This window comes from Schistocerca gregaria, chromosome X (genome assembly GCF_023897955.1).
Source record: "Schistocerca gregaria isolate iqSchGreg1 chromosome X, iqSchGreg1.2, whole genome shotgun sequence".
Taxonomy (NCBI): domain Eukaryota; kingdom Metazoa; phylum Arthropoda; class Insecta; order Orthoptera; family Acrididae; genus Schistocerca; species Schistocerca gregaria.
The window spans coordinates 515,569,685-515,591,347 of record NC_064931.1 but is presented as its reverse complement, the minus strand read 5'-3'; the positions used below and the strand labels follow the sequence as shown (position 1 = coordinate 515,591,347).

The following is a 21,663-nucleotide window of genomic DNA, read 5'->3' as shown; positions in this document are numbered from 1 at the left end:
AGATCCCAATACCACAACAGATAAATGCAGACTTTCCAAACAACAAATAAAACAGTAGATCGCATCACAAGTAGATGTCCAATACTAGCAAACACAGAATACCCCAGATGACATGACAATGTAGCAAAAATAATACATCAACAACTTGCCATACAACATAAACTAATAAAACAATTCCCACATACCAGTATGCACCACAAAATGTACTGGAGAACGAGGAATACAAATTATACTGGAACAGAACCATTATAACAGATAAAAAATCACATAACAAACCTGACATCATACTCACCAATAAAAAGAATAAATCAACACAACTAATTGAAATACCCATAAAACAAATATACAGAAGAAAACAGGAGAAAAAATTGAAAAATACACCCAACTGGCGGAGGAAGTCAGACACGTGGCATCAGGATAAAGTTGACATTATACCAATTATACTATCAACTACAGGAGTCATACCACACAATATCTACCAGTACATCAACGCAATACAGCTACATCCAAACGTATATATACAACTACAGAAACCTGTAATTATTGATACATGTTCAGTTACCCGAAAGTTCCTAAATGCAATGTAACATATACCGTACCGTTAAAAGGAAGTCACGCTTGATCAAAGTCTGCGTCACTTTCCATTTTTAACCTGACATAACTTCTGAGAAAATTATCATTATTATCATCATCATCTTATCAGTAAGTGGTCAGAGTTGTTCCCTCTGTTGTATAAAACCATCAGCCTCTCTTGGTGTGTCACACACTAAGCAACCAGAATCTGTTAATATGGAAGCTTTGCATGAAATTCCTAGGAGAAACAATTCTAACAATGCAAAGCTCACACCCAACCCCCTCCCATCCGTACATACTGGGATGTGAAATTGTCACCAAGACAGTTTAACTACACTGATTTAAGGAAGGTCCTACAAGTTCACTTTCAACAAGAAAATTGTACACTGTTAAAGCAAATAAAAATATAATTTCTTAACATGGCCTCAATCAAAAATTACATGTTGTTTTACAATACAGTTTTCCTTCACAGAATGTCATTGATTCAGTAATTAGTAATAAATTTCAGGTGAGCGGCCCTACATGTGTGATTATCCAGGCTGTACAAAAGCATTCACCCAAAGTGGTCAACTCAAAACTCATCAGCGATTGCATACTGGAGAAAAACCATTTGTCTGTTCTGAAAATGGGTGAGTGGTGCTAAATTTTATAAATCTGTTGAATGACCTTTCATTTCGTTAAATAAAATTTTGTGAATATGGGTTAGTTTGTAGATTCATAATTCTCCAAAACATGCCTTCTTCAATGTGGATCTTAATTTTGGTCTGTAAAGTAAAAATATGTTGTAAGGGATAATTATTGAAATGAAAATTAAACCTAAAAACATTTTGGGTCTGTTTTCGTATTACATTATTTTCTATACTTAGATTATGTAGAACTTTCTTTACATCATTATATAACTTGCCATTTGCAGAAAAATGTTTTGCCATGTTGATTGGAGAGTTAGCAAATAATCTCTCTGTAAGTGTAAATTTTTTTGTCTTCATTTGCAGATTCATCTGTTGCAGAAACATGCACAATAACGTGATACATGTTCTTAATTAACATTTGCAGATTGACTTAAAATTGATACATATATAAATATGAAAATCCATAAAATTCAGTGACCGCTTGTATAGAAAACTTACCGTATCACTGTCCATATAGTAAAGGTACAAGAGGGGGAAGGGGAGGGCGAAGACTGCTTATGACAGCACAAATACTCAAAAATGTTTTGGCACTAGAAAGCTTGGTTGTTAGCATAATATGTGGACCTAAATTCCTGTATCAGATGAATGTCTCATCACTTCCCGTCTGAAAATTAACATTGTATTCTGGGAGCTTAGAAGGGTTGTCTTCAGTGCTCTTATTTAGTGAAATTGTATACATCGTATGTTGCTGCAACTACAAGCATAAAATGAGTTTTTAACATAGCATGGAGGTGATATTGACAGCAACAAAGTTTTGTATTATTTTGTTCCTTTCATGTGGTAAAAGAACAGTGTTAATTTGATTTTTGGATTAGTATTGTTTCTTTACCTTTTGTAATACTTAGAAATGTTCTTTCCAAATGGACAAATTGGAATTCCTTGCCATTATCATATTCTTTATTTTGGATGGTTTATCACCAACATAATTTCATAGTTTCTGGGGCTTTTTCAGGTGCTAAAGCCTTCATTTTCAATAATTAAGAAAGTGATAGCTGCGTTCAAATCTGCTATATTTCTCTTGAAGATGAGCAGCATGAAGAATATTCTAAAACTGCAACTGTGTCTAAAAATCTACTCTCAAATTTGTTGTTGGACAATTGGTGATGAGAATGTATAAAACAGCTTATGTCATAAGCGCATCTGAAAGAGTAAAATAGATTCTACATGAAAGGTTAACCAGGGGAAATCTTTATGCAAGATGGGTGCCTGTTTTGTTGATAACCAACAAAACCAAATGTGAAAATGAATGTTTGGGTCATTTAAAAAGTATTCAACCAATTTCGTGCACCAGTTGCAATGACTGAGATATGTTCACTCCATGCTAGAAAGAAAAAAGCAATTATAGTAGTAAGTATAAACCAGTGAGCCTGCACAAAAACAATGTTAATTTTATGTGGTCACTGTTTTCTAAGCTGAAAGGTGTAAAGCAATACCTTGCAAACACTTCGCAAATTTTCTGGAACAACTGGGTGAACACATAAGTGAGAAAATGTTTGGAATGCACAATAAATTCTTTTAACAGGATAATCGAAGATGCCTTGGCAGTTGGAAAAATATATTATTGAAAGTGAAAATTGTTGGAATATGTATTGTCTTCACCATTTCCAGCACCCTCTAATGCTTAGCTACAGTCACAGCAACACAAATTTGTGGGTGGAAAAATGCAGCAAAGGGATAATGGCAGCAATAACTGCTCATTTTGGCAACCATTCAGCGTCATAATTCTGGAATGAAATCTGCTCTTTGGAAAGATGGCGGGCAATGTAAGATTTATAACCAGGAGCTATGTGAAAGAAGTGCAATTTTTGCCTAAACAGTATTCCACTGCCAGTTAAAGTGTTTCTTAATGACAGACAGTGAGTCTTCATGTACAGAATTTTGGAAGGTAAGGTGCAATTAGGGTGGGATTATCTAAGGGGATAAACTTTATTTAGAGAGTAGATGTGTTCAGGTTTTGTGTGTGTGTGTGGGGGGGGGGGGGGAGGGGGGGGGTGTACAGCTACATCACAGGATAGCTCTGCATTGAAAGTACAATTGCTGAAGACAATATAAGGATATAAGATTAATACCATGCAACAATATTTGTGGTCTGTTGTGAAAGAGTCAGAAGAGTCCTCTTCAGGAATGGTTTGTAAAAATCTCGTGTAACATCAGTTATAGATTATATACACTCCCATCCATTTCATTTTGTAAATACTGCATGCATTTGGCTTTCCTGCTGAGCTACGAATGGGCCATTTGGTTTTATATTGACCTAGGGGATAGCACTAAGGTAAGAGTGTATTATGTGACTCAGTGATGGTATCGTCTAACAATGCCAGATCTTTTCAACTAATTGTGGTCACTGTTATGTTATTGCCAACCCATAGTTTCAGGTCAGGACCTATAAACAAACTTGTAAAATCTGCCATTGGCAATGCTTCATAATTTTCTTGTATTTAAACAGGTGCACAATTAGATTCACTCATGCAAATCGCCACTGCCCTGAGCATCCGAATGCAACACTCCACCGAAGTGATGATTTTGTACTGCGACCTGTTACGTGTAATCCAGAACAGTCAAGTGATGTTCTTCGCTGGCTTGAAAGGTGAGACTATCTACAAATACTTTTTCACCACATTTTTTTTGTTAATAATGTTGCTTAGTTAAATGAAAAAAACTTTATTTTCCACTACTTACATGTACCAATATCTTGAACAGCTAGTTTTCAAACTGAAGTCGTACACGCACGGTGGAAAAGTTGATAATATATAACAGAAGCAGGTTCATCTGAAAGATTCCACTCAGTTTTATTATAATGTATGAGAAGCCAAATTACTCTCATTGTATGGGGATTTGTATTTCAGAAAAATAAATGGAACATCATCCCAGATATGGCTGAAATTGCCACCTCTTTGGTTTGGTTAAAGTTATTTTTATGAAAATGTCATTATTGCAAAAGCACAGAATGATATGTAATACACAGTGCAGGTGATTGCAGGTTGGGTCTATTCTGACACATTGCAACTGAATAATGTGCTAATGTTACCTACAGATCAAATTGGAATTAAGATCAGTCATTGGAAACTGGATGAAATGAAACACGCAATTATAGAACAGAAAAATGAGCTGATAAAAGGTTCAGTTAAAACAGACCAAGATCAGTAAAAGAAAAGTTGTGGCATACATGTGTACAAAAAATAAATGAAGAAATTATATAAAATAGAAAATAAATTTATGGGTGAATTTAGTTTTCATTATTGAAATAAGAGTGAGTAATGGTGCAAAAGTAATCATTACTGTTTAGCTCCAGTGAGTTATATTCAAATTTTTGCTCTGTTTAGATGCTTTCAGGATATCTCTAAAACCTTGCAGGTTAAAACTGTATACCAGAATGGGATTCAAACCTGAAATTTCAGCTCTACTGCTGGCAGATGCTCTGCTGACTGAAATATCCAGAAATGACTCGAGACTTTCTCTCATGACTTTACTTTCTTTGTGTGAGTCCTCGTGTGGCACAAAATTTTAATCTGCCACGATGTTTCAAATCAGTACAAACTCCACTGAATATATTCTGGATATTTATTTGTTAATGTGAAGTGTGTAGTCAAATGTTATTCAATGCAGGAAATATTGACACTAATATATTTTCCATTTATCATCATGATGTTAAAAACTGGCTTAGTCCGTTTGAAATGTGGCGACTGTTCAAGTAATAAATGTCATTAAACGTCTGTCGTGTTGCTATACTGGAGCAGGTGAAATGTATGAAATAACAATTGAATGAAATCAATGACAAATGGTACCACAATTGTGAAAAACAAAACTAAATCATAAGCAATGAAATGGGAAAAGGGGGGGGGGGGGGAGAAGAGATGTATCTTTGTGACATGAGCTTAAAGGCAGATATGTTATTGGCTAAAACTGTGTCTTTATCAGGAATATTGACAAAACAGAATTTTATGCTCCCAATACAGTTAAATATTTGATTATTCAGTTATTTCAGATTAATTTTTTAACGAGCCATATTACTGGAACAACAGTTTCTACTAAAAATAAATTGTTACTCTATATTTAATGTTACTGCTTTAAATTTTTTGTCCTTTCCCGTTAATTAAGATTTGTCTTTTGCATATTTCTGGGAAATGCAATATAGTGTTTTTCCCAACTGTTATTAAATTTAGTCTGTAGAAGTTTGTCAGTCAAGACCTCCATAGTTTTGAAATGTTAAAAGAAGTGACTTTTGTTTAAGGTATCGGAAGGAGAGAGAAGACAGAACACCGAAGAAACCGGAAAGGAGGAACAAGGCAAAGAGGAATGATGTGGAAAATGGCAGTCTGTCTTGCAAGAAGTTAAAAATTCGTAAAGGCCTGGTAACAGTAATGGAACAAGAAAATGTTCAACATAAAAAATCTAGCATTCAGAGAGCCACCATTAATGTTGAGCAAACTTGTATAAGAAGTTGCATCCCAGGAGATGTGAAGCAGAATTTTAAATTAGATGTGAACTCAGATTCTGCAACTTTAAATGGCAATGGTGAACTGTACTCCCATGAAACCTGCAAAATACGGAAGGACAGTGACATTAGAGTTGAACAACCAAAGAAAAGATGGTTACGAGAAGCATGTCGAGATCAAGCTCTGTGGGGGGTAAAGAATGAATTGGCTCAACCAATCCAGTGGAATGACAGAGATGATTGTACTGCCAGTATGTTTGAAGAGCTGAGGCCTATGAAAGAGTGCCATGATGCCAACCAGTTGAGGCCAACGGTGTTAATGTTGGCTGCAAGGGAAGGTGAACAGTCTCCAGCAGATGATGGGTATTTAGTTTGGCAAGCTCCCAGTAACCAACCAGATGATAATTTGAAATGGATGGGAGCAATGGCTCTCATGCAGCTATCCAAAGCAAAGGAAGTTGAAAATTTTGATTCTGAAAGTGCTACTACTCCACTAAACCTTTCTCAGCCACGATATATGGAACTGTAGATGACAGTGTAAGTGGTGGTTTTTAACAGTCAGTTAAGGCTGCATGCAGTATTTATACCCCCAGAGAAGTGTTAAAGGTTTTGTGACTGGATAAAAATATTTAAGAATCTTGATGTGATTTTCTTACAAAAAATCTTAACATTATCAGACTGGGGGTTGCTTGTATATTGACAATAAAAAATTTTATTTCTGCTGTTAATAATGGATGGTGCCCTGCACCAGGATGTAAATGGTGCTATCAAATGGTCTGCCGTCATTTAAGATTATATTATCACACAAAATGCAATGATGGCATAAGATGATTATTGTATGATCATAGGTTTCTGTTCAATTAATGTTCTGTGGAAAGTGTTACTTCACATCAGCACCTACACAAGTGGTGGTAGACATTTGTTTATCTGTTATTTTTCACAACTTACAGTGCATTACTGCATGCAGTATTAATAATGCATTGCCACAGTGCCCAATTTGGTAGTTAGTTTTTTGGAAGTTTATGCCACTTAAGTCACTTCAAAAGTCATTTCTCCTTTTTAGAAAAGGTACGTTAGTGGTAAAATTCAAGAGGCCATGCTTCAATTAGCATATATTTGCCAAGCTGTGGTTATTTCTGTTAACTGGTATTTTAATGTAAAACCTTTTTAAAAAAGGTATATTATTTAAACAAACTTTTAATGTAGCTAATGCATAACCTAGCAACTGAAAAATGTACAGTAACTGCTTTTATTTAGCACAAAGAATTTTTTATATAATTATTGCAAGGAATGAAGTTAAATTTGTATAATGTTGGAATTTTAATTAACTATTTACAAACAGATTTATGGAGATCATACTTAAGAATCTCATTATGTGCTTCAAACATTGCAGCTTGGAGATTTGTAACATATTTTAAATATGTTTTTTTTAAATTACTATATTGTTTTGTAAGATATTAGATGCTTTTATTTTTCTTGTATGAATGTTAATGTTACCTTCTGTTTTAATCTTTATGCGTTAATACTGGAAAAATGACGACCTGGTACAAAAATGTGGAAGTTAAAAATAAATATTGTTTTAATTTAAATATATCTTTAATGGTAAGCATAGTTACTGTGCTGTTCATTGTTTTCTCACTGGATTGATTGGTAGAAGCTTTGCATCCATTCATTGTCCAGCACATTGTATCAAATGTCAGCTGTTCCTTTGTTGGTGAGAAATTCCTTTTCTTAAACCTCTAACTGCAGGCGATTTTCAGATTTTCTCAATTGTGGGGCTTCCTTATTCGCTAATTAGAGTAGTTGTCAGTATAAAATAGTAGGTATACAAATTTAAGGCTTTTTTTGGCCACTTGTTGCCAAATTGCCTTTTGACTTTTGTCTAGAGTTCTTCGGCCGATATTTGTTTGATTTTCCTGACTCTTTCCAGCACAAATGGCTGGCATTATCAAAGCTACACCCATTATTGATGGTAGTGTGCAGGAGTTGATCTCACGACTGCAGGTTATATGTACCCTGCGCGCAAATATCAAAGGGGATTTTTTGGGGTCATTACCGCTGTGGTTCTCCCCTTGCTACCTGCAATGATCGTTTGCTGCAGTACGGGAATCCAGGAGTCATTGAGCTTCAGGATTTCCTCTTCCTATAGCTTCCCTGACCAAGTGGATGAAATAGCTGTTCTCTACATCAAGAGCTTCTGTGTTGGCAAATTTTATTATGTGGTTAGTCTAGCAGAGTGTGTGCTCCACCATGGCAGAGTTCTCTGTGCCCCACCCCGGCAGTGCCGCTTATGTTCAGTGATCCTGGTGTTGTGTGTCCAGTAATTCCAACTTAGACTTTGACAGTATTGTGAAATGGGTAGTTGCTGCTCATCATATAGTGGAGATGTTGAGTCACAGATAGGCACAACAAAAAGACTGTCACTGTCAACAAAAAGACTGTCAAACACAAGTCTCACACGTCCTCCCACCATCACCTACTCCAGTCTGTTCACAAGCATCACCATCAGAGGCAGAGCTACCTGTGAAACAGGTCATGTGACCTAAGAGCTGAGCTGCAATCACGGTGCAGCATTCTACATCAGTATAACAACCAACAAGCTGTCTGTTTGCATGAATGGTCACAGACAAACTGGGCAAGAAGCAGCTGTGCCACCCAGTTGCTGAGGACACTGGCCAACACAATGTCCTTGATTTCAATGATTGATTCAAAGCATGTGCCATCTGTATACTTCCCATCAACACCAGTTCTTCTGCCTGCAACATATCTTATGTTCTCGTAACCCCGCCACCCCACCCCCTTCCACCCCCGGCTGCAACATTTGTTAGTCATTGTCCTTTACCACCCCCTGTTCCCATTCCAGCATTACACAGCCCTCTGTTCCACCATCACCCCCACCATCCTTTTACTTATCTCCGTTTCTGCTGCCCCCCCCCCCCCCCATTCTTCTGTTGCACCTAGCTGCCCTACCCCATCCACACCTTGTTCCTGTATCCCACAAGCAGCACTTTACTATCACCCACCCCTACCCTGCTATCCTTTCCTCTCCCCATCCCAGCCTCCTCCTTACCCCCACCACCCAGATTGCTTCTACCATCTTGTGCTGCTGCTTGCAGTCTGGCCTCGGCAGCCAGAGATTGACCGTGTGTGAGAGTTGTGACTGTGTGTGTGTGTGTGTGTGTGTGTGTGTGTGTGTGTGTGTGTGTGTGTGTGTGTGTGTGTGTGTGTGTGTGTGTCACTTCTTATGTAACTGGTGGAGTACTCGTTGCTACTCAGAATGTTTTCTAGGTGTTTCATCTCCCATCTGAGGTGCTGCACCTCACATATTCGTCTCGCTCGCTGTAAGTGTGTATTAATCGTGCCTCTTTTCTGGCTCAGTTGATCAGTTTGTGCAAGTATCGGTTTGTGGGTATCTGTTTTCGATAAACACTTTGTCCCAATTTTTCACCTTCTCTCATGACCAGCGGATGTAGAAAGCGTAATTGTTGGTCCTTTTCTACCTCCATGGTAAATTGTATGTTGGCATCAAGACTGATAAAGTGCCTTAGGAAGTCACCGAGCTGTACCTAACCATGTCTCCACACAATGAAGGTATTGTCAACATATCTGTATCACATTTTAGGTTTAGTGCCTGTGCTTTGAAATGTTCCATGAAGTTGGCCATCATTGGACTAAGTGGACTACCCATAGCGATGCCTTCCAGCTGTGTCACTCTACATGAAATAGCTCATGCTGAGACATACATGAAAGAGCTTGGTGATGTCTTGTGAGAAAATGGAACTGATATATTCCAGAGCAGTGGTTGTCAAACTGTAGTCTGCTGGCCACATGTGGCCCACTGTCAGGTCTCAGCCTTATTTTATAATTATATGCTTTTAGCATCTAACAGCAGGATCCAAAAAATGTCGGCTAACATTGAGTTTCTTAACAGTGTGTTTTACATGCTCAGTAACAAACAAAAATACTTAGAGAGGTGGTAATATTTTACAATGTGTATAGTTTTGACGTCAATGAAGCCATTAGCTTTATTAAGTTTGCGACCTATGTCAGGATCAGAGTGATACGTAATGCAGCCAGTGCAGAGTAAATATAGGTGAGGGGGGAATATTTTATCGTGTGTCTTCCAGTGCTGACAACTCGAGTGTGTGCAGCTAACACAGATCAGCTGCTGTGGTATAAATGCCAAATGGAAGTAACGTGGTTTTATGAATGTGCTTTATAGAAACTCATATCCAGGTGTGGTACATGTTTGTAGCAAGTAATATGAGATCAAACTGAGGCTGTTGTAATACAATGCAATTATTAAAAGAAAAATGACATCCCGGACATTTAGTTAACATTTGTAATCATATCTCATGTTGGAGTTACTATATAACGTACTAATTTATGTAGGTTATCAATTAATAATAAGATTGAAGGTCTGGTAAAGTGGCTAGGGCAGGGAAAGTGACCATTGCATATCTATTGCCATGAACAGCACTGCTGCCTGCTGAGAATTTCGAATATAGATTGCCATATTTGTCAGTGAGATTGGCAGAGGAAGCTAGTTGTTTCTTTTTTCAGTAAAACTTTTGATTTTGGGTCTTCTGATCCAAGGTATTTCATTTATATTATTATTTTTACTCACTTGTATGAAGAATAGTTTTTTACGATATCAAGATTTAAACCTCTTTTTCTCCTATAAATGTAGTTTCTTTTTATTTCAGTTTGATAGTTTCTTCTTTTGATCACTAATGCCGACATGGCATCCACTTGGGAAAAGTGACAAATATGTTCACCCCAGTAAGGGTTAGTTACTTCCAAAGAACACTTAGAATACAATAGATAAAACTGACATCTAAAGTCTTTTATATACAAAGCTGGCATCAGTTCTATCCCTTTGTGACAATTCTAATTAAGTTATTTATAAACGGCTCTGTTGCAGCCACTTAGTGTCCTTTTGGATACTAGGTGTGAAGGTGCCTAGAAAATGCGTCCAGAAATTGGAAAAACAAACATGGGATCCTGTTGTGATGGCAATGGCCACAGTATCCTCTTAGGTACAGAAAATTGCTCACTATGTAAGTGTTCAGAAATATGCATGTGGTTCCAGTATATTATGTTCCTTCTCACTTAAAAATATTTGGTGTGATATAATATGTAGATTCAAAGTGGGTAAGCTTGTATCAATGACCATGGTTTGATGAAAATTGCTTTTGTCTTCGAGTAGCCACTTTACCACCACCACCCCTTCCTATGCAGCCCGAGATGTCACTCTAAGCTGGTCAGGGTGGCCGAGCGGTTCTAGGTGCTATAGTCTGGAACTGCGTGACCGCTACGGTCACAGGTTCGAATCCTGCCTTGGGCATGGATGTGTGTGATGTCCTTAGGTTAGTTAGGTTTAAGTAGCTCTAAGCTCTAGGGGACTGATGACCTCAAAAGTGAAGTCCCATAGTGCTCAGTCATTTGTCACTCTAAAATGTGAATATTGTCTCATAAGCAAGAAAATTTGATGACTGTTGCTCCAAATAATCCGTGTGGCACTTTGGTACACAAAGGAACGTCAAAGCTAACCAAACTGTCCTTTGGTTCAAGTTTGTTTTTTCAGCCTGTCTGTGAAATGTCTGAGTATTTTAAGTACATGTCAGTCTTTCCTTCCTGCAGATGGAGCATAGGGGCTGTGGGGCCAGGAGCACTAACTATTGGTCTTAATGGAACATTATTCATATAGAGATTTGGTATTCCATACAGTTGAGATGGTAGGGCTTGTGTGTTGCGCAGGTTGCTATGTGCGCCGCAGAGAGGGAATATGCCATAATGAACTGATTCGTATTCTGGGAGATCCACTGTGTCTGATTTATGCCTAGATTTTTGTATGTCATCTGGATCTAATAGGTCCCGATCTTCTGCTCCTAATCTTTGGTCTTCATTACAAAGGTCGCATTTCTCTTGTAGGAAGGTGATACCAGTACACTTGATAGTTTGTATGTATATATATAATATATATATCTCCCTCCCACGATTCTACTTGCTGCATATTCTGACAGTTTCAGTGTATATTTCCTTAGTTCTTTTTAGTTCTTTCACAATAAAGGTTCTGAATGTATGCTTCAGTGTTAGCAATGATATTCTCCTTAGGTATAGTTATCTGATGATATTGAATTCCCTCCTTTTTGAAGGACACTGTTTCTCTTCTGTCAGTTGTCGTTCACTGAGGTTGACCACTGTACGTACCGCACAGAATACGAATCAGTTAATGAGGACATCTTCTCTTTCAGTGGACAAATAGAGGAACCTGCGCAACACAGAAGCCCTCCCACCTCAGCTGTATGGATTACCAAAGATCCATAAGAATAATGTTCCATTAAGACAGAATGTTATAGTACTCCTGGCTCACTGACACATAAACTGGCAAAACTTGGCGTTTCTACTGCAACAGTATGTGGGAAAGACTGACACATACAGAAAAGACTAAAAAGACATTTCATTGAGAAGCTGTAAAAATCTAAAACTTGGACCAAACATAATCCTGGTTAGCTGTTCACCAAAGTTTGTTTACCTAAGTGCCATTCAATGTTTCTATAGAGTATCAGTTCCAGTTTTCCACAAGACGTCACCAAGCTCTTTCATGCATGTCTCACCACGAGCCATTTCAAGTGCAATGACACAGCTGGAAGGCATCGCCATGGGCAGTCCATTAGTGGCAAACTTCTTCATGGAACATTTTGAAGCATGGGCACTGGACCTGCCACCTTGTAAACCTAACCGGTGGTATAGATATAGCAACGATACTTTTGTTGTGAGGAGCCATGGTGAGGAACAGTTTCGTGACTTCCTAAGACACTAAAGTCTCCATTCAAACATAAAATTTACCATGGAGGTAGAAAAGGACCAACAGCTACCCTTTCTAGATGTGCTGGTCACAAGGGATGGTGAAAACCTGGGCCGCAGCATGTATAAAAAACACATATGGATCAATACCTGCACAAACTGCCTAATTACCATCTGAGCCAGAACAGAGATACGATTAATACACTCGTAATGCAAGTGAGATGAGTGTGCTCCACAGCACCACAAATGGAAGATGCAACACCTAGTGTTCTGAGAAGTAATGGGTATTCCAACAGTTGCATAAGAAATGTCACAGAATCTCACTTGGTTAAGTGACACATCAGAAAAAGGAGGATTAGGTATGTCCTTTCTGCTATACATTCCTGGAGTGACGGACAGAATCGGCTATATATTGGTCAAATAGTGACGAACATCAGAGCGTCTCAGATCAGCAAATACTGCTGACCAAGTAATTGTGGAGAAGTCTGATGGCATAACTGAACAATAAGTCAACACCAGGATCAAACATAAGTGGGCATGTACAGAAATCAGCCGTGGCAGAGGACATACTGTGCAAGACTGACCATCTAGTAAAATTCGCCAACACTGGAAGCTCTTTATCTAGAGAAGGGCTATCGCAACTGCTTCTTCAGGGAAGCAATAGAAATAGACAAACATAAGTTTCAACAAAAAAGAGGAAAGCCTCAAGGTGAACAGATCCTTGATTCCCATACTGAAGGTAGCAAGGGGAGAACGCAGTGGTAATGACCACGTAAAAGCTCTTGGATGTTGGTGCACCAAGCACATGAAATTTGCGGCTGCAGGCTCGAATCAAGTCCACCACTAGCAATGGAAGGTAAAGCATTTGATAATGCCAGCCACTTGTGCTGGCGAAACATCATAAAAATCATCAAACGAATGTCGGCCAAAGAACCCAAGACAAAGCCAATTGGCAATCTGTCGATTATAGGAATGTAACAAAAACCAAAACCTTAATTTTTTTGTCATTAATGTAAATAATGCAGGAAATACAAAAATCTTGTCATTATAAAACTAGGTAAAACTTACTGATAAATTTTCTGAGTGTTGTATATCTTGAAGCATATTCTATACACAGTCTCGGAATGTGGATACAAAATTGCTGCCAAGAGAGGATAAGTGTGTAACTATGTGAGACTGTAGAACATGAAAAGTGCAACTCCCGCTGTTTCAGGCGGGAAAATAGTGACTGCCAATATTCTAGAGCAATAGAAGTGTATTTGATGGGAAAATAACCACTTCTGTTACGCAAACAGAGCAGACATTGTCAGGTGTAATGATCCTTGACTCGCGAAATAGTCAGGAAATAGCTGAACGCTTCACTGCATTGCCCATGGCTGGAGGGTTAAAGGAAACCTTTCATTTTACAGCGAAAGTGAGACAGAAACCTCAATGTTAACAAATAGGGTTTTAATCAGCAAAGGACAGCTTTTTATGCTGCTTTTCAGGCTTCAGATTTGTACATTCAAAACTGCAATTTACAAAAAGCTTACCACAAGAGCTGCAGAAATTGATTTCCTAACGTGAAAAACAGGGTATAAAACTGACGTTTGTGAAATAAGTGTAATGCATAACCTCTGATTAATGTAACAGCCTGTAGAAATTTGTCAAGTGCTCTGTTCAGTTTCATTTCATCTTTTTTATTTTGTATTTGCAGTGGACAGAATTCATAAGTTAGAAATAAAATTGTAAATCTGAAATCACTTAACTTAAATGTTTAAATGTGGAATGTTGGGATTGATGATCTCATTGTGAAGAAAACTGTAATGTTTGACATCTCTTTTTAATAAGAGTATTCTGCTGTTAACACTAATTACTTCATGTGTGAATCAGAATTACTACTCGGAAGCATTGGAGTGTGTTTTGGAAAACTGTGATTTTAATCTAATTGAGTTATGGAACTTTTATTTTGACGAAACTTATTTTGTAAAGAATGTAAATAAATCTCAGTGACTGACTAAATTTGTATACTAAGTGTAAATTTCACGTCCATTCAAGAATTAAGATTTTGTATGTTTGTAGCAATTTTCTCATCCTTCTGTAGTACCAGTGGTAGTTGAGACAGGCAGTGTGTGATTAATAGTACCATTAAACCTACATAACATCAAATATCCCATCTCTTGAACTATAATTTGCAATTGTTAAGTGAAACACCATGTGTAGATGCTCTAAATTGCACTAGTACATAGATCACAACATACTGAAAAATGTAATGTCAGTAGGTTAATGTTGGGGAAAATGTAGCACATCAGTTAGAACATGTTATTACTACCTGATGACTGAATTAAATTAATAGTATAATTGAAAAGTGACAGTGCTGATTCATTTTGGTTAGTCTCTGTAATTTCCATCCAGAATATTTAAGTTGCCATATTGCTGGTGAGCACTGGGAATTGTAATAAAAACCTGTTGTGTAGAATGTACATTAAACACTGAACAGCATTTTGTAGACCCATTTTATATGCACTGCACCCTAAGAAAGAACTATAACTGGATCAGAATAACAAAGTGATTTTCAGCTATTTGTTTACAAGACAGCTAGGCATAGCAACAACAAATCGGAGAATGAGTTTGGTTATGCTGTGTGTTCTGTTCACTGATGTCACATCACATCACACCACTACAATGGCCCCTAATGTAACACTTGTTTCAATTTTGTTGTTTGCATTGTTTTTCTGTATGACATTAACATATCAGAATGTTGTAAACAATTAAAAATGGGCACAAAAATTAGACTTGCCTTCTATCTAAACAGAGTACTGCCAGGCAGCATTTGGGTGTATCCAGAATGGATGTGCCCATCTGTTGCTGGTGCAGCCATATTGCGTGTACAGGCAAACATGAACAAACATTGCCTCCTCCCATGCTGGACTGTCGGTCACTTTATTGTTATCACTGTATACAGCTGAACATTGCACTCAAGTTGAGGTCATTGGACACTGGACACTGAACACTAGCTGACTTGGATAAGGGTAGATGACGCAAGGAGGCAGGTATACTGTGTTTGAGAAGTTGTTATATTTTCTTGATGTAATTTTGGGAAAGCCAAGGAAAACTGAAATTGAGCTGTCTTGCTTCTCTGCATCCTAAAATGTAATTAAATGCTTATTGACGGACTTCTTTTGGGATTCTCTCCCAGATTATATGTTCATGTTATATACATTGTGGACATTTCCTTGTAGATATGAAAGCAGTCTTAATAGTTTTAATGCCTAGGTATTTACATGTGTGTGTACCCTACTCCATTATGTGCATAAACATACAGCAACGCACTGAATACTAGACATATAGGTCACATTAATATGTTTGTCACTGTTGTAAGATAAGTATCATAGTTCTGACTTATTAAAATACAATGAAAGAGGCTCTCTGTAATTGAAGTTAATGTTGCTTGAAGTAAGACTTCATGAACAGAAGGTTTTAAGGATTTTTTTCCAGTGATGTGTATTTAATCCTACAGTAACAAATCATTTATGGTTTCAGTTGGAAGCTTTAGGCTTAGATCAGATATGTTTCATTAAGAGGTGTGTGAGAGATCTTTTGGTTTTCAGTAGTAATGAAACATGGTGAATTTAAATCTGCGTCAAGACATAGTGTTTGCACAATATTACGTGGGATAAAATCTGAGTACATTTAACGAATTCCTTGGAACGTGTCACAATAGATAGAAAATCTGAGTCTATAGAAAGTTTTGACAACAATGAAATTGTGTACACTGGTACTTAAGACAAACTTGCATTGCTTTGGTTTATCACTATGGGAATATATATGTTGACTAATTGTGTAACCTATTCATTTGGTTAAAGTTTCCAGTGTTTAGTTACATCTGAGCTCATAATTCTAAAACCAAGAATTGCACACAGTGATCACTTTTCTGTTTTTCGTTAAAATTATGACTGCAATAAGTTACAGCATTTCTGTAATTTGCATCACACTATTGCTGTTGGTCAGTAGTGATCTATTACACATTTTAAATGTAGTGTTGGCAAAGTATTGGGAGGACAGCAAGATGTAGTTTTACGCAAATGGCCATGGCGGTGTTACTCTAAAACGCATTTTACTTATTCAGACCCTTCTTTTTTCCATATCATGTGAGGGTCAGGTATCATTGGTCTTTGTACCTTATTGAGACATGGATAGCCAAAATAAACCTTGCCTAAAATGTCTGACAACACAAGTTACCTTAGGTAATGAGTAGGAGAACTGTTCTTTGTAAAGTTGTTGCAAATGACCCTGCTGATGTCCATGCAGCAGTATCCGCTGTCTTGATTATAGTGTCCCTAAATGCCAGTATTTGAAGGCAATAGTTTTTGTGGCTGTCTTGTACTTTGCAAATAAAGAGTTAAGACTCCAGGAAACGGTCGCAGTATTTCTGTCTTTATCAACAGTTTTGGGCACCTTGTTTCTCTCTTTTTGTGTTTACCTCTTGACTGTGATGGGAAACTTGTTACTGCTTCCTTGTCGTAGTTGCTCTTTTTATATTTTAAATTTCTTTTCAACTATGGCAGTTTCTAGTTGCAAGTAGTATTATCGGTGTCAGTGTCATTCCTAGTATTTCTGCTTCCCTCTATTTACATGTCATTTAAATGAGAGGGTTCAAGTTATGACCATTAATGTGGCTGGTTTGAGAGATTTTTAAGAAAGGATAACATTCACCATTGGCTGTAGAAATCATTAATTTCACTATTGTCGTTTTGGCCTTTGGACTATTTTCAGGTGGTACTGCAAAAGATTTTACTTCAGTTCACTTCAAACTTTACAATCCCCTGCCATGTTGGAGGGTTGAAAATGGCGTGAATATTATAGTCTTTAAAAAATTCTGAGAGATTGTGAACCCTGACCATGGGAAGTTAATCAGGCTGAAAAGTGTTAATTCATTTTCAGTACATCAGTACTTTTTATGCCCAGGGAAAAATGTTTGATGTTGAAGAGCACTACCTATTTGAGTCTTATGGAAACAAGCAAATTTATTTACCCCATATATTTTTGAACCGCCATTAATTAAACTCGCGCTTCCGAAAATAGTTTTCAAAGAAGGTTTCATATGAGACAAGTGGATTTCTACATGCATTCCTCTACATTCAGGTGATCGTCGGTCCAGGAGAATAGTTGGAACATAGTCCAGCTGACCAGATTTTTAAAAGTTGTCTCTCTGTTCAGTGTGTCCTGTAATATGAAGCAAGTTTCTCCTCTGATGTGGATAAGAATATTATGTAATGCATCTTTAGTAAAATTTTTCACAAGTGTTGTGTGGCTTTGATGCAGTAATATAATGGTCACGAGGACGTTTCAGTGTGAGCCAAGATTATGAAAAATACACTTAATTTGCACACCACTTGGTTTACCCACTCCGAAAAGCAGTAATTGTAGAAATTTAGATGAATGCAGTACATTTCAGATGTGCAAAACACCATAAGCTCTCATGAGATTTGCATGCTAATGCCTCAGAAGAGGGAACTAACATCCACCTGAAATTACCTGCACTGAAAAAATATTTGCTATGAGGAAGTTTAACAAATTGACTGCTGCATGCATAGTGAGGCATGTTTCACTGCCAGACCATGGCATAAGATTATGCCATGGCTTCTAATGTTCTCGTATCATTCAACATGCCAAACACTGTATGAAAGAATTAATTTTATTGTTATGAGTAAAGTATGCCTCATGATTGTGAGTTGCTGACTTGGGACATCAGAATTGCCAAAAAAGTATGTCGTGTATTTCACAAAACAGATGCAGTGCAGTCCCTTTAGAGGATCTTGCAGTTGTGGTGATAATAATATCAATAACAATGTAAGGTTACTAAGGAAGGGGAAGGTTTCATCTGAACACTTGTTTTGTGGCTTAAGTTTCTTTTCGGATCTTGTTGTGAAATTGACTTTATTTCATGCAATTCAGTTTTGTAGGTTTCTCACAAGTGAATAACATACCATATAATGACAGGTGTAGGCCATAATCTTTTATGGATGGTTATTTCACTAGAAAACATTGCTAAACTGGAGTGATATATGGAAAAGAAAGGAGTATGTCCTTATTCCACCCAATAAATGTTACTTAAAGTGGTACAATGTTACCTATGCGTTTTGTGTTCTCATGTACCTTGCAGAATTTACAGGTAATTAACTGTAAGGTGAACATAATTATCTGTTGCCTAATCAATAAATTTATTGTAAATTCCAATTTGAGCTTGAGCAGTGAGGCTTTTGACTTATATGGTCTCTAGAAGTCATTCAGTAACTGGATACCCATTCCGTTGCAATAAAATCTGTAAGTTGTGAATGACATGTATACACAATATGGCTGAAACAAATGTAATTTGTATTCTGTTTTCTTATGTGAATTTCTGCTTATTTTGTGCTTGATGATGAAATGGGAAATCAGTGTCTTAATGTACTGACTACACGTCTGGTCCTAATTACGTCCTATGAACAGAACCTAATTACTAGCATATATAACTGTAGCTACAGATCTGACTCCACTAGACATTTGATGGAGAACAAAATCAGTTGTTAGATTAAAACTGCAATATAGGTATTTTATTAAAAACCTTTAAGTAAAGCAGCAGGTTAAGAATGATGCATGTGAACTGCAAAGGACAGGTGCTCTTTAATTACTAGTACAGCATACTTTGCACACAGGCCTTGTGGAACTGCTTTCTCCATCCTGCCAATCTCTACAGCATTTTATTTTAATGCCAGAGGATGAAATAATATACATAAGTCTATAACTTACTATGTTAATTCAGTCTGCTTTTTGAGTCTAAGATTGATTGATTGATTGAAATTAATAATGTGATACATATCTGCATTTTTATAATGTTTATATTTCCTGTAAATCTTTGAAGTATTGTAGAATAATAATTATTTTAGCAGTATTATTCCTAGATATGACTGTGATTTGATGTACGTTGTATAACTGCATTATTTAGTCATAATATACAGTGTGTAACGGGTATAAGTGAAGATATTTCTGTTGGTGCCCGAGGACTGTGTATTGAACATTACAACAGTATTTATGTCATTTGCAGACCAATAATTATAGCTACTACAAGTCATATGTTTTTAGGTTAGGTAGTACCTCCAAGTACATGTGGCAAGAGAGAGCCATGAATGCCTATTTCCCCCTGGGCAGCAGGTCAGTTGTTGAAGCATGGAGGCAAAATAGTTAAGTCTGTACTACAGGTGTAGTCCACTTAAGTGGTGCAGTTATGACCATGCAGATACAGGTTGTAAAGTTTATGATGTGCTTGTGGAGAAACTGTTGGAGGCAGAGAGAGAAAAAAAACAATAATGCTGATGTACCACATAAAAATATCTACACCTATACCCAATACTACTGTCACATTTTTGTCATACTGGTTGCTGACAACTAAAACCAGTTAAATGAGTATTTATTATACTTGAAAACCAGTTCGTATAAAAGTAAATGTTTTAAAAATAAATCAGTGTTTCTTAGTCACATTAAGAGAGATGCAGTGCCTACTGTCTCAGTGATTGGGTGGTGTTGTCTGTTCTTAGTTCCTGCCCTAAATTTTATAAAGTGCTGCTGTTAGTACCGAAAAAAGATAAATCTGACAATACTTTGCAGTAACTGTTCAGTTACCAGAGGTTCCATTGAATGAAACTTCAATTGGTTGTAGTCAAATATTGTACCTGTCACAAAAAGTGGATAAAAGAATGAGATTTAATATCTTGTTCCCCTTTTTATGTCTATGATGATACAGTTTCTATTTTTGTATAGACTAATATATCAAAAAAAAAGTTTGATACAGGTTAAATGTAAATAAAATTTAAATTTTATAAGCAAACTTTGAGCTGGCTTTTATTTTAGACTAGATGCTTGAATTTGTAATTAATATTTGTCACATACTAGAAAGGACATTCTGCATATGCTTTTCCCAATATGTCTTAATGTTACATGTGCTTGTATTTTTGTTGTAATAAAGAGATCCTCTCCAAATTCATCTTCATCAATGCAAAGTCATCACCTTTTTTTCTTGTTGAAATCAAGTAATAACCTTGACATCAGTTTTCAAATTCATAGATAACATAATTGTGTACTAAAATTGAAACATGAGACTATTTAATGGATGAATTACACTGTAGAACCCTGTAGAATCCTGCACTGAAAGATCACAAACCACATCTATTTGGATCCAACAAATAATGATGAGTGAGCTTCTTGTACTGTTTCTCAGATATAATTTTCCATCCCGCACATGTTTAAGAGATTGTGTTCTTATAAACAATGTGTCATTGAGGATAGAGTGCCTGTCACGTTTGAAGTTACAAATTTAATTCACTGTACTGAAAGATACATATTCCTTGTATAATTCCAATGCCTTTTATTTTTTCTGTTTTTAGTTGGTGTGTGTGTGGGGGGGGGGGGGGGGGGGCCTCCAGTGAACTGATCAATAAAATTCATGTCTTTGTGTGGAAATAGGAACATTGAAAAACATAAAAAAAGAGATACAAGCAAGTAAATGTACAACCAAACCAAATCTACTGAAGGACTTATATGTAGATGAGTCGTTACAAATAATTACATGAAAAGGTTACCAGTCCAAAGAATTATCTCTGACCCTTAACTTGGATTTTTAGGCAGTTGTAATTGAGTTTGCTCACTTTTTCCTAAAATGTAAGCATCTGTGTGAAATGGGAAACGAGACTTAAATGAAATGGCAACATTTTGCCAGTATGTAGAAGCACAAGTTCAAACAGCCAAAATCGCTTCTGTACAGCCTTTTGGAATGACCAGTTTCTGCAAACTACCTTACCATCATCAGATCTTCTGAACTACATTTCACTGAAATGTGACCAAATGTATCTTACATCATATCATATCACAGAACAATATTTCATGAACATGAGAATAACTGTATATCAGCAAGTCAAGAATAAAATAACTATTATGTAAAACAACATACAAATTGCACTGATAATGAAATCTCATGTTAATACAGTAGCAGAATGAAGAATCATTCTGGTAATGTACAAACCTGAGCTTTTATAATCAGTGTTATATATACTTTGTTTTATGTAATAGTTATTTTATGCTTGACTTGTTGATATAAGTTGCATTTGGTAAAGATTCAGTGAAATCTAGTGCGAAAGATCT

At 36.7% G+C, this 21,663-nt stretch overlaps 1 protein-coding gene across 2 annotated transcripts in view; it reads left to right on the top strand.

Moving 5' to 3' along the window:
- LOC126299530 (uncharacterized) overlaps nucleotides 1-21,663 on the top strand; it is a 55,381-nt gene that overhangs the window by 23,479 nt on the left and 10,239 nt on the right. The window contains exons 2-4 of one of the 2 annotated variants that reach the window (XR_007552821.1): nucleotides 1,082-1,202; nucleotides 3,709-3,849; nucleotides 5,494-15,639. Coding sequence is in view for 1 of the 2 variants with exons in the window: in XM_049991512.1 (XP_049847469.1) it covers nucleotides 1,082-1,202; nucleotides 3,709-3,849; nucleotides 5,494-6,226 (995 nt within the window). In the remaining variant the exon portion in view is untranslated. Of the gene's footprint in view, nucleotides 1-1,081; nucleotides 1,203-3,708; nucleotides 3,850-5,493; nucleotides 20,932-21,663 lie in introns of those variants that run through there. The other variant, XM_049991512.1, reaches the window with a different exon arrangement.